Source organism: Oscarella lobularis, chromosome 20 (assembly GCF_947507565.1).
Source record: "Oscarella lobularis chromosome 20, ooOscLobu1.1, whole genome shotgun sequence".
NCBI classification, from domain to species: Eukaryota; Metazoa; Porifera; class Homoscleromorpha; order Homosclerophorida; family Oscarellidae; genus Oscarella; species Oscarella lobularis.
The window spans coordinates 1,546,136-1,557,833 of NC_089194.1; the positions used below are offsets into that span (position 1 = coordinate 1,546,136).

At 43.8% G+C, this 11,698-nt stretch overlaps 3 protein-coding genes across 3 annotated transcripts; all 3 read left to right on the forward strand.

Annotated features, from left to right (window-relative positions):
- Positions 1-18: 18 nt before the first annotated feature.
- Positions 19-1,335, forward strand: LOC136199076 (galactosylgalactosylxylosylprotein 3-beta-glucuronosyltransferase 3-like). Its single transcript, XM_065989180.1, has 4 exons — positions 19-139; positions 194-693; positions 812-1,102; positions 1,185-1,335. Exons 1-4 carry the CDS (start codon positions 28-30, stop codon positions 1,281-1,283), a joined length of 1,002 nt encoding a protein of 333 aa, XP_065845252.1. The 5' UTR covers positions 19-27; the 3' UTR covers positions 1,284-1,335.
- Positions 1,336-1,366: 31 nt separating this feature from the next.
- Positions 1,367-7,724, forward strand: LOC136199070 (uncharacterized). Its single transcript, XM_065989173.1, has 37 exons — positions 1,367-1,500; positions 1,551-1,677; positions 1,754-1,839; positions 1,902-2,030; positions 2,086-2,207; positions 2,258-2,409; positions 2,465-2,511; positions 2,566-2,617; positions 2,669-2,777; positions 2,828-2,930; positions 2,983-3,097; positions 3,151-3,240; positions 3,287-3,379; positions 3,432-3,560; positions 3,615-3,684; positions 3,734-3,889; positions 3,945-4,063; positions 4,126-4,166; positions 4,217-4,384; positions 4,433-4,511; positions 4,563-4,641; positions 4,696-4,741; positions 4,797-4,971; positions 5,022-5,163; positions 5,219-5,315; positions 5,367-5,472; positions 5,520-5,701; positions 5,755-5,823; positions 5,874-5,946; positions 5,996-6,074; positions 6,126-6,303; positions 6,353-6,437; positions 6,496-6,601; positions 6,649-6,999; positions 7,050-7,225; positions 7,273-7,444; positions 7,495-7,724. Exons 2-37 carry the CDS (start codon positions 1,611-1,613, stop codon positions 7,595-7,597), a joined length of 4,146 nt encoding a protein of 1,381 aa, XP_065845245.1. The 5' UTR covers positions 1,367-1,500; positions 1,551-1,610; the 3' UTR covers positions 7,598-7,724.
- Positions 7,725-7,820: 96 nt separating this feature from the next.
- LOC136199294 (gamma-aminobutyric acid type B receptor subunit 2-like) lies at positions 7,821-11,689 on the forward strand. The gene is made up of 16 exons (XM_065989472.1): positions 7,821-8,094; positions 8,173-8,310; positions 8,427-8,597; positions 8,648-8,761; positions 8,809-8,874; positions 8,920-9,129; positions 9,185-9,406; positions 9,636-9,738; positions 9,792-9,896; positions 9,945-10,089; positions 10,136-10,271; positions 10,328-10,447; positions 10,509-10,625; positions 10,682-10,996; positions 11,050-11,220; positions 11,267-11,689. The coding sequence occupies exons 1-16, from the start codon at positions 7,864-7,866 to the stop codon at positions 11,480-11,482; spliced, it is 2,580 nt and encodes an 859-aa protein (XP_065845544.1). The 5' UTR covers positions 7,821-7,863; the 3' UTR covers positions 11,483-11,689.
- The last annotated feature ends 9 nt before the right edge of the window (positions 11,690-11,698 follow it).

Consider the following 11,698-nt stretch of genomic DNA (forward strand, 5'->3'; position numbering starts at 1 on the left):
AGGCCTAGTGTGCGTTACAGCAATCGAATGTCTTTGTTTCGCTGCGCGTTCGGCTTCCTAAGGCGAAAGCAGACGTTTGTATGCGTCTTATGCGTTCTCTCGTTTAGTATCGGATGCTTCTTTATAACGCAAAGGCAAGGTAAGCGATGTTTTGTCTAGCGCGTGCATTCGCTCACTACACGTCGAAAAATAGACCGATCGTGCTGCGAGCAAGTTAGATTGTTGGAAAAAGCATTAGAAATAGCAAACGCCGACCTAAAACGTATAGTTGCCGAGAGAAATCGGCTAAAAATCGAAAACGACTCGCACGTGACGCGCGCTAACACCAAATCGACGATCTACGCTATAACGCCGACGTACGCCCGCCTAACGCAGAAAGCCGATCTCACGCGACTTGCACAGACGCTTCGTCACGTGCCCAATTTCCACTGGATCCTCGTCGAGGATTCGCCGTCAAAAACGAGTCTCGTGACCCGTTTCCTTTCGACATCCGGTCTGACGTACACGCACCTCGCGATTCCGACGGCGCCCCAGCGAAAACTTCGAGCCGACGAACCGCGCTGGAAAAAGGCGCGCGGCGTGGAGCAACGAAATCTTGCTATTGAATATCTCGTGCAGAATAAAGCAGATAAAGGGGGCGTGGTCTATTTTGCAGATGACGACAATACATACGACGTGCGAATCTTTGAAGAAGTAAATATAGTCGGCTTTGCATGCAATATTAATCTTAGACAATTTTCTCTTATAATTGATATTTATCGGCGAGCTTTTGGACGGCGCGTACTAATTCCACTTTTGAATTTCCTTCCAGATGCGCAAAACGCGTCGCGTGTCTGTTTGGCCCGTCGGATTGACAGGGGGCCTTCGTTTCGAGGGTCCTGTCTGTTTGAATGGGGCTGTGACGGGCTGGCACACGGCGTGGCATCCGGAGCGTCCCTTTCCGCTTGATATGGCCGGCTTTGCCGTCAATCTCGCCGAATTGGTGAGAAATAAACGCGCGCGGATCGATCCCAATGCTGCAAGGGGATACCTGGAGTCGTCTCTCTTGGAGCCCATTCTTCGTAAGGAAGACGCCGAGCCATTGGCTAAAGATTGCACTGAGGTTAGCTGGAAGAATACGTAATATAATTGCCCCTTTTAATAGTCAGATTTTAATATTTTATGATATGCGTTCTTGTGAGTAGATACTAGTTTGGCACACGCGAACAGAAGCGCCCAAAATGAAGGACGAAGAAAGACTAGCAAAGCTCGGCAAGCCTTCTAATCCAGCCATAGAAACATAGCACGCCCTTTATTTATACAGCCTTTCGTTAATATTTAAATGCTGTTATCTCTCACGTGACCCAAAATAGGCGTAGGAGCGCGGGGAGAGCGTCCATTCCCTAGGTGACTGGCGTTATCACCTTAATCACGTGGCATCGTGCTCTCCGTACTTGGTGGGTGGAGCCGGTTGCGAAGGGAAGACTTGTCTGCTGTTCGGTGCAAGAGGGCTTTCCATAGGTATCAAAAAAACGATTTTCCTGTTTCAAAACTGAGGCGTCAATGAACAGGTAGCGAATATCTGCTTCATTTCTTTGGCCACGCCCAACCTCGAATTTCACATCGCAAGAATGGGATCAAATCGAGCGTTTATGCTCGTTTTCTTTGCGGCGTTTTTGCGCTTAGCTCAGCTTCAGTGTAAGTGATAATAGCGCGCAGAAAAATCGGCATCAAAACCTAAGAATTTCGTGCACATGTGTGTTTGCGCACGCAGCGGCAGGAACGCCGTCTGTAACGAGAACGCCCTCGGATTCTTTCACCCAAGCCACTTCGTTTACATTTAAAATCACGGGAACCAGTGTATGCTTATGTAAAGGCATTTTGAAGCCGAATACTAATCGATTTTGCTTTTGATATATAAGGCCAATAGCCTATACGACACGTATCGTTGCGCTATTGATACCGGAGGTCCCACGCCGCAATGCGCGTCTGGAACCGATTCTCATAGCGGATTGGCCGAAGGTGTGCATACGTACACCGTGCAATATTACGTAAGCGCTTTATGATCACGTGAGTGCATGCTGGTTTAATTATATAATTAAATAGTCGACCTCATTGACCCATCTTGGTCCCAAGAATACGATCACGTGGACAATTGATACAACTCCGCCCTCTCTGCAATTCACGAGCGCTGATTCAGGAATAAATGGAAACAAATTGCAATCTGAGTAAGAGACGTGTAATCATACGTAAATTCAAAGTGAATGCTGTTTGTTAGCTCCGTAACCGAAGGGTTTCGAGTTAATTCCGACGAAAATATGGGAACGTATTCATGCACGTTGGACATTCTATCTGGAGTGAATAATAGAAGGTCGCTGTCGTCTTGTTCTATCTACAATGGGCAGACTAGCGGTGCTGTTACGGCGTCAAGTAAAGAAATCAAAACCTTACAGATAGAGGGTTTTTCAATGAACTCCTTTTTAAGATCTCGCCGTTAACGGGCAAGACATCAAGTATAGGATCAATGTGACGGTAAGGATTTTTGTCAATATATCTAGCTGACGTCACATTTGTTGTATTTTTCAGGCTGTAGACTTGGCTAAAAATTCTGCAAAAATTATGGCAACTTTCAATATCGGTTACTTTATATTCTATGGGGCAATTTAGCAGAAATCACGATTTAGTTTAGATCGTAAATTGCCGGATATTACGATGCCGCGTTTGGGGGCCCCATCTCTTCCGGATCGCTACACTCAAGCAAACGTTGCCACATTCACTTTTGAATCGCAAGAAGCCGGGTGGGTGTTATCAGTCAATACTAAGAATTTGACGTCACTGGCTAATTTAGTGTGACTTTTGCTTGCCGATTAAATCAAGGCGCCTCCAGTCCTTGTGACGGGACCATTAGCAATCCTCAAGAATACGGGAGCCCGTCTTCTCCTCAACCAGAAGTAAATATTGATTAATAAAATAGCCAAAAATAGCGATAGATAATGCTTGAAGGGCGATTACGATTTTACAATAATTGCTACCGATTTGGCGAACAACAGGCAAAATCAATTCGGAGTCATAGACGGTCAGAACGTTAAAATAATGACGAAATACACGTGGACAGTTGGTAAGTCAATAAGAATCAGCTATATAATTAAATGATAAATGCGCGCTGAAAAGATCGGAGTCCTCCCAACGTTCCCGACATCAATGCATACCCCGCCAATCCGAGCTCGAATCCGAATCCGACATTCACGTTCTCTCCGCCAGGTTTATAATTTTATCACAATAAGTTTCGGTAGTGATGTTGATTTAGTCCCTGAAATTGGCGGAGTGACGTACCTGTGCGAAATAAAACGTCCTTCGTCAAGTTTTGCTTCGTTTCCGTGCTCGGAGACGACCATCGTTGGTACGACCCATATGTTAGAAAACGAAATAGTGCAATACTTTAATTTGCAAAGCGACCAAGTCCTTCCCTGTTTCCGGTGCGGTTAACAATGAACTGGACAGCGGGCCCCACACGTTGAGAGTCCAGATGAAGGACGGCGCAGGAAACATTGGGAAATTCAACACATTTGATTGGATTCTAGGCAAAAAATCATCCACTAATAACCTTTTTTAGCGCTTACGCTTCTGTAAAATAGATCGCTATGCCCCTGTCACCAAGATGGCCACCAATTTCGCTTCGCCTCCAGATAAATTGACGAAATCTCCGTTAGTGCACAATAGTCGCGTACAAAACAATCTGATTGTATGTTCTCAGTGATAAAACGTTCAATTTCTTCGCAACCGATCAGTACATCACACGAACTGATCCCAACACGAATGCGTTTCGTGTGGACCTTTACAGTTCGTGCAACTCGCCCCATTGCACGTTTCAATGTCACATGGACAGCGAAAACTGGTCCTCCTGTTCAAGGCAAATCACCCTTTGAATTTGTATCAAATAATTATTCAACAGTTTGTACGTTTAGTCCTCAGACTGTGACTGATATTGTGGACGCCGGAAAACGCGAAGTTCACACGTTTTACGTAAGAGCCGTGGATGAAGCAGGCAACGCTGCTGCCCCAGTATCTTTCACCTGGGAAATTGGTAATAATAATACTAAAAATAATACCTTTACATTAACAAGTGCCAATAAATCTAATACGTAGATCGTGTTGACGTGACCGTAACGATAATTTCAACGCCAGACGTGAGTGGCTAGAAAGAGGCGCACGTGCTTGAATTAAATAATTTTATTAGCGAGTTGATAACGACACGTCGGAATTGTTTGTTTGGACGACGGGGGAGAATTACCTGGCTGAGCCTCCCACGTTTACGTGCATGATCGATTCGAGAGCAAACGTTCCCTGCGGGGGATCGCCTGACAGTTCGGGTTTTTACAATTTTACGGCTACGGGATTGACACACGTAGGCGCGCTAAGGAATGTTAGATTTTTTGCGATAACGAGGTTCTAGGGCGATCACGTATTTATACTTGTGGCGACTGATTTTGTTGGAAATCAGGGACCTCAGGTGAAGTATTCGTGGACTACAGGTAATGGATTAAATTCGAGAGAAAGTCTGGTAAAGACGCGTTGATATTAAGATTTAATTAAACCTGTCGTGTCTCATTCGAGAATTTGGGGACCTCCGGCTTACACAAACAATCCTACCGCGAAATTCACGTGAGAAAATCGAAGTATGAAATGCCAAACTTTTTTTTAAATTTCCCACGCTAGATTTACGACTGAAATCAAAGCAACTCTCTACTGCCGCCTCATCTCCGTAAGACGATCTCTCTATCGTTATGTAGTTTGATTAATTGTTGTATATTCTGAAGGGAAATGTGACTGTTTTTCCTTGGGAACGTTGCTCCGTTCGCAGGAGCTTGGCGCCCGGCGAAAGCGACACGTACGTTTACGCAAATCTGATAGACAGGCAGTACACCTTCTACGCGAGAGCAATTGACGAAGGCGGGAATATATCTCCTGAAGTTTTCTACGTATTTACAATCGGTAAAGTCATAATCAGCAAACCGATAAAAACGTGGCTAATATTTGCGTAGATACGGTTGGCCCTGCGACTGTTTATGCCTCCAAACCCGATCCCTACACAAATCAACTAACGGCTACTTTTGTGGCCAATTCGTCAGCCGTTCTGTCGACTTACGAGTGTCAATACATTAGCGACAGATACACCGACATTCAGTACGTAGATCGATCCTACTACCAAGTATAGAACTCCTATCATGATTATAATAAGGTCCTTGTGGCTCTCTTGTTCCGTTCGACCGTTCTATGCAACGACTGTTGATAGCTGGGGAGCTATTACCTTTACCGTTGAACAATTCAAAACAATTGTGAGTTTCAGAACTGCAGAGTCTACTAATGAATTTAATTCGTACTATTAGGCCGGTCAAACGATTAGATACATTGACAAGCCTCACGTGATGAAAGTTAGAGCTAAAGATCGCGCAGGAAATACGGGTAAAGAAACCAGCTGGACATGGGAAATAGGTAGGCCAGCTCAACATTTAAAAACACCATCTCATTGATTTTTAAAGATTTGGTGCCTCCCGTGTTGAATTTCAACAATACGGAGAACGACATTGTCAATAAAATACCCCGACCTAACGTTTTGCGCTGGATAAACTCTCCCACCTTCACTCTTACGTCCTTTGCGAAGGATAGCACCTACACTTGCCAACTTGAACTGTACAACTACAGAAAGAGAGCGTTTTACAAGGCAAAATGATGACGTCAAAGAATCAACTCTTAGCTACTAATTCGTGTTTTTAGACGTCAACAACGGACTGTTCTCCCTCTTACGTTTTTTCAAATGTCACTGGAGGACTCTATCGGATTTTGGTTAGGCGAAAATAGGCAGTTAAATTATCTGGCTATGACGCATTTCAAAGGTTCGGGCCGCTGACTTTTTTGGAAATACGAATAACGTCTCGACCAATCTTCCCGGATACGTACTAGGACTCGGTAATATTGAAAAATTCTGATATGAAATAATACGATGTGTTTTTTTCAGTGGGAAATGGACCTGTCGCGGAAATCGTCACAACTCCACCCCAAATAGCCAATTCGTTGATTTCGAACTTCACCCTAAGGCAAGTAGAGCTGTAAATATTTAGAAAAACATTTTATGGAAGCTCCTCTAGTATTCCTTTTCCCGGGGCGGGTGCAAATTGTTCCGTGAGGCGACGCGACGCAACGAGCTCTAAGGAAACGTGGTGGATCTGCGTTTCGCCACTTTTGAGTCAGACGACGTATCAAATAACAGGCGACAAGTTAGTCACGTTTGACACATCAACCTACGTTGGACCAAGAGACGGAAAAGTATCAATTTCAGACAATATCACGCTAAATTTTCATTGCAATTTTCTAGTTTGATGGAGAGTACATTTTCAAATATCACGTGTTTGACCAATGGGGAAACAGATCGCCTGACGTTCGCTACTTCTGGTCTATAGGTAACTCGACTGATGACGTCATAAATCAGACATAATTTTGACGAGTTTTTGCTAAAAGATATTGAAGATCCTCGCACGGCTCTTCAGTACTCAACTCCGGAATACACAAACAATATCGATGACGTCAAATTTTTCTACTTTTCCGACGAAAATCCAATTGAAAGGTAAGTTTATATAATGAACACTGTATGTATTTAGACGTTTTTTGTAGTTTCCAATGCCGACTGGATCGCGTTTCTCTCTACGATCACGTGCCCCCTTCCTATTCTTGTCCGAGCATAATAGGAAGCACTTCGCATTGCAATTTTGAAAAGTGTTTCGGTGCTGGTTTTCAAGGCAACATGTCCTATTCGTTCCTCGAGGATGGCACCTACGAGTTTTCCGTCAAAGCCGTTGATTTGGCGGGAAACGAGGATCAAAGCCCGGCTATAGTTCGCTTTACTCTGGACACTCAAACGGATCCAATTAAAATTGTTGAAGTTTTTCCCAGTATTAATGTTTCAATGAACGACAACGTCACCATAGCATTTGCTGGAGAATTGGGAAGCCAGTTCTTTTGTCGGTAAATTGGACAGTGCTCTCTCGTTAAAATTCCTATTTTTCCGAATTTAGTATAAAGAAACGATACGACGTAAAGAATACGGAGCCGGATTTCTTTTCGTGTGAAAGTCCCTACACTTTTGTTCCGGGACCCAAAGAAGAAAGAGAACCTGGGCCCTTTGTGGCGGAAATTCGAGTTCTAGATCGAGCTGGCAATCAACGTATCGTAGACGTTACAGTAAACTTACGTAAGAAATTATGATTTACACTAGGGCAGTTCTAATTGTAGTCTTAGGGAATTCGGACACGTTTGTGGAGAAACAGGACAAATTCCGTCAGAGCACCGATCTAAATCCACCGGAAGATTGTCCAAATTACGACACAATCATAGCCGCTGTTGCCATTGCTGGGTTTGCTATTTTTGCTATTCTTGCCGTTGTCTGCCCTCTCGTCATTCTCAGCAGAATGTAAGTCTGGTTGCATGTACTCAAATAATTCACAAATTCATCATTCGCAGGGATTCTGGGTCTCCGTCATCGTTTGATACAAGAAAAAGCGCCAAAAGTGGAGAAATTGAAGGTGCGTTTAGCAAACGTCCATTGGATGAAGACTACGACTAAGGCGTAAGAGTGGGTTTTGTCTTTCTGTTTGTGCAATGAACAGGGATGGCGTATAGTGTAGAGCCACCTCATTTTTTCCGTGTTTTTACAGTATTTAATCAATACCTCTTTCACTCTCGATTGATAACCAGACACCTTCCAAACACCCTGCCAATTAATTAACTGTGAACAGGTGACACTAACGAGCAAGGCGGAGCGTCGTGCGTCACTTAGACAAGAATCCCCGTAGCGTACGTCAAGAGCGGAACTGTCGTCGTCCAGAAACGATGCGCAAGTGGCGCTGCTTTGTCGCTTATCCGTGGATTCTCGCCTTGATCGTCGTCGTCCGATCGGCAAAGAAGCCCCTCCACATTGCGGCGCTCCTTCCGACGGGCGAAAACGACGAATGGGTCGTCAAGAATTCGGACGTGGCCTGCCAACTGGCCGTCGATCACATCAACAACAACGATACTATACTCAAAGACTACGAATTGCGCTTGAGAACGAACGCATCGAACGTAAGGAGGCGAAAACGAAAGGGATAGAGGCGTGGTTTCGTTGCTAAAAATAGCGTGTCATCGCACCTTCTTTGGCAGTGTAACATCGGCTTGGCCAATTATCAAATGTACGAGCAGTTGGATATGGACGACAAGCTTGTTGCCATCATCGCGGAAGGCTGTTCCATAGTGACTCAGCCTCTAGCGGAGACGACAAAGTACTTCCAGTTGTTGCAGGTAAACTGAACTTCTGCTTCCGGTTCCCATAGTAGCTTCCTCACTTACTTCCCACACGAACTATTTACTACGTCAAAGAATGACGTTTTCTCCTGTGATGTGCGTGCTTTTTTTAGTTCAATTTTCTTTCTTCTTCGCCTGCATTGGACGATCGAAATCGCTATCCTCTCTATCATCAACTGTTGCCGTCCGAATATGGACTTAATCCTCCGAGGGCCGCCTTTGTGCGCAAACAAAATTGGACACACGCCTATATTCTCTATGAAGATGCCGAAGTCTTTCGACTTGTAAAAATAATCATTGCAATGAAATTTTTTGACTCTATTGTGAATCGCAGGTGTCTCAAGATCTGAGACGAAGATTGCAAGATATTGACGTAAAGGTCCAGATACGATTGGTGTCCGCTAGTAGCGTTGTATCTAACGTTCAGGAAGTCATAGACGAAATTAAAGTTAGAAATCATTGATCATTTGTATTAGGCATTACAGTTTTTTTTAGAAATCTGAAATCAAGATTATTTTTGGTCTGTTTTATGAGGAAACTGGACGTCAAATAGTCTGCAGGGTAAGAGATTGTCTCTTTTATCCTTTTTAAAAACTTGCTTTATAGGCTAATAAAATGGGTATGGATTCTCCTACGTATGTGTGGATTTTTGTTGGTTGGTTTCAAAGCAAAGAGTGGTACCTCCCTTCTATGAACTCAGCTTCTTCCAAAGCCAATTGCACGCGTGCCGAAATAAAGAAGACGCTCAATGGTCACCTAACGTTTGACTTCACCCAATTGTCAACACAAATAAACGTCACGGTTCCAACGGGACAAGTAATTTAATCTATGATATCGTTTTAGAAGTTTTAATTTTTTTCTACGTTTTCAGACTATTAGGGATGTTGAGGAAGAATTCAACAAGACGACTGGCGAAACGTTTCAAAAATACGCCGCTTATGGATACGACACTGTCGTTGCCATTGCGTTAATGCTGGACAGGGCATTGAAATCGAATGAAACACTCTTTGACAACTACACGTATGGAGACGAAGCGGTGGCCAAAATTTTGAATGACACTCTGACGACGGAAGTTTCGTTCAACGGCTTGATTGTAAGTGCATACAATGTACGCTCTCTCTCCGGGTCCCCTTCCCCCCCCCCCCCCCCCCCCCCTCCTCCCGCTTGCCTTTCAGTGTAGGAACTATCTATAATAGAGAACGCTGCGATTTGTATTAATTGAGGTCGTACGGCGTAAAATGTGGCGAATGAACCCGTGACCATTGATTCTTAATTAAAGCCGTACGGCCTAAAATACGGCGAATAGTTGTTCCTTCTTTTAGGGTTATGTCCAGTTTAAAAACCGTAACCTCAATTCTACCAACTCAACTGTTTTTCGTGAAGAGCCAGGAACAGTTGAAATTTATTACCACTATTACAGCAACAGTAAGTCGAACGTTCTCTCGCCTCTACCCGCTCTTCACGCCGTTTGCTCGCAGACGCGACGATGCCAACAGAGGATTCAATTTTGACATCCAAAGAAGTTGGGACCTATAATAATTCCAAATTGGGATTTGACATGTTTAAAAATGTTCCCTGGATCAGTAAAAAGTCTCACCTCACTGTAATTCGTATCTAGTACTGTATTATAGGAGGCGAACGGCCTTTAGCGTTTCCTGAAGATGAATTGAAGCAATCCAGTTCAGCTATCTTCATTGCCATTGCAACGATAGACGCCCTTGGCATTATTCTAGCTATCGTTCTTCTTGCGTTTACGTTCTATCATAGGGAAAAACGGTAAAGAGAAATGAAGTTGGAACTATGTAACGAATTCGTTATTTAGAATTATAAAATTGTCGAGCCCTCGTATGAATTATCTAATCGGAATTGGAGTCATTTTCATGTACATTTCCGTTATTCTAAACGGATTCAACGGACAATTTTTTGAATTCGACGCCAATTCCTTGCGATGTTGTTCCGTAAGAAACAAACGACTTATTTATTTAATCTAGATATTCATCAATGTGCCAAGTAGGCTCGAAATGCTTTCTTGGTCTTTGGCTTTTCTCTCGCCTTTGGAAGTATGTTCGCAAAGACGTGGAGAGTCAGCATGATAATGAAGAGATCCAAAGCGGGTCAGCGAAATTTGAAATTGGTACAATCAACTATACATGTACATAACAGCCACTTGTGTGTAAAAACGACTGCCTGTCTAGACGGATCACGTACTCTTTGCCATTGTGGGCGTTCTTCTTCTCATCGACGTTATTCTACTCAGTCTCTGGCTGGGAATTGATCCTTATGAAGAGCACCGAGACTATTTTTCTCCTACAGTGAGGACAATTAATTGAAAGCGATGTGTAATTTTATTTCCTTTGTTTTTATTTAGCCTGGAAGCCGCACAAAGCAATTCTATCTTCGCTGCCGCAGTGACAACAGCGATCGCTGGGGTTTCATTATTTTGGCCTACAAGGCCATCATATTGGCATTTGGCGCCTTCCTCGCGTTTGACACTCGTAAAGTCAAAATCGTCTCCCTGAATGATTCGCGTTTCATTGCCCTGTCCGTCTACAATACCGTTGTGTCGTGTATACTCGCCTTCGCCTTCAATTTTCTTTCCGATCCCGGACTTTCCTATGCACTTACGGGAGCCGTGGTGATTCTCATGGCAACCGTTATTGTTGGACTCGTTTTTCTGCCCAAAGTAATTATTAGTAATAGTATTAGTGCCTTTGACTCGTGATGGCATTCTTCTAGGCTTATCTCCTCGTCTTTCGCAAGAACGAGGATATGTCTGGCATGGGAAGAATGGGCAGCAAATCAAAGGGATCTCTCAACGAGCACACGATTACAAGAAAATCGGAGCTCAAGCGCTTACAGGAAGAAAATCGACACCACAGACTCGTCATACGGATGCTCATTGAAGAGGTATTTGACAAGCAGACGACTATCACTCGCAGAATTATTCTTTTAGAAAAATCTGAGCGACGAAACCATAGAGAAAGTGAAGCAGGATTTTGGCATGGAATTGGAAGTGTTTGACGACGACGAAACGCTCGCAACGGAGACGAGACGCGATTCCCAGCCGACAAGCAAAAGCGAGAGAATAAACGGGGGAAGCGATAGTGGCATGGGAAAGGAGCCGTCCTCGACAGACGCTCTCGAGGAAGAGTCAGCCGTTCATGTCTGAGAAAAAAACGATGGGTAAGATTTAAAGGTATGATTTAGAGAGTAGAATTCCGAGTACCGGTAGGAAGAATTAGTTTGGTTTACTGTAGTAGTTTTTCCGCCACACTGTTTAAAATTGATTGAATATCTGGCTTAACTGACTTCACTTCTTTTGAATTTTGTTTGCGAATGGGGTCGAATTATCAATAGTTTCACTGAAGAAGGGTCAGTTGGCGTA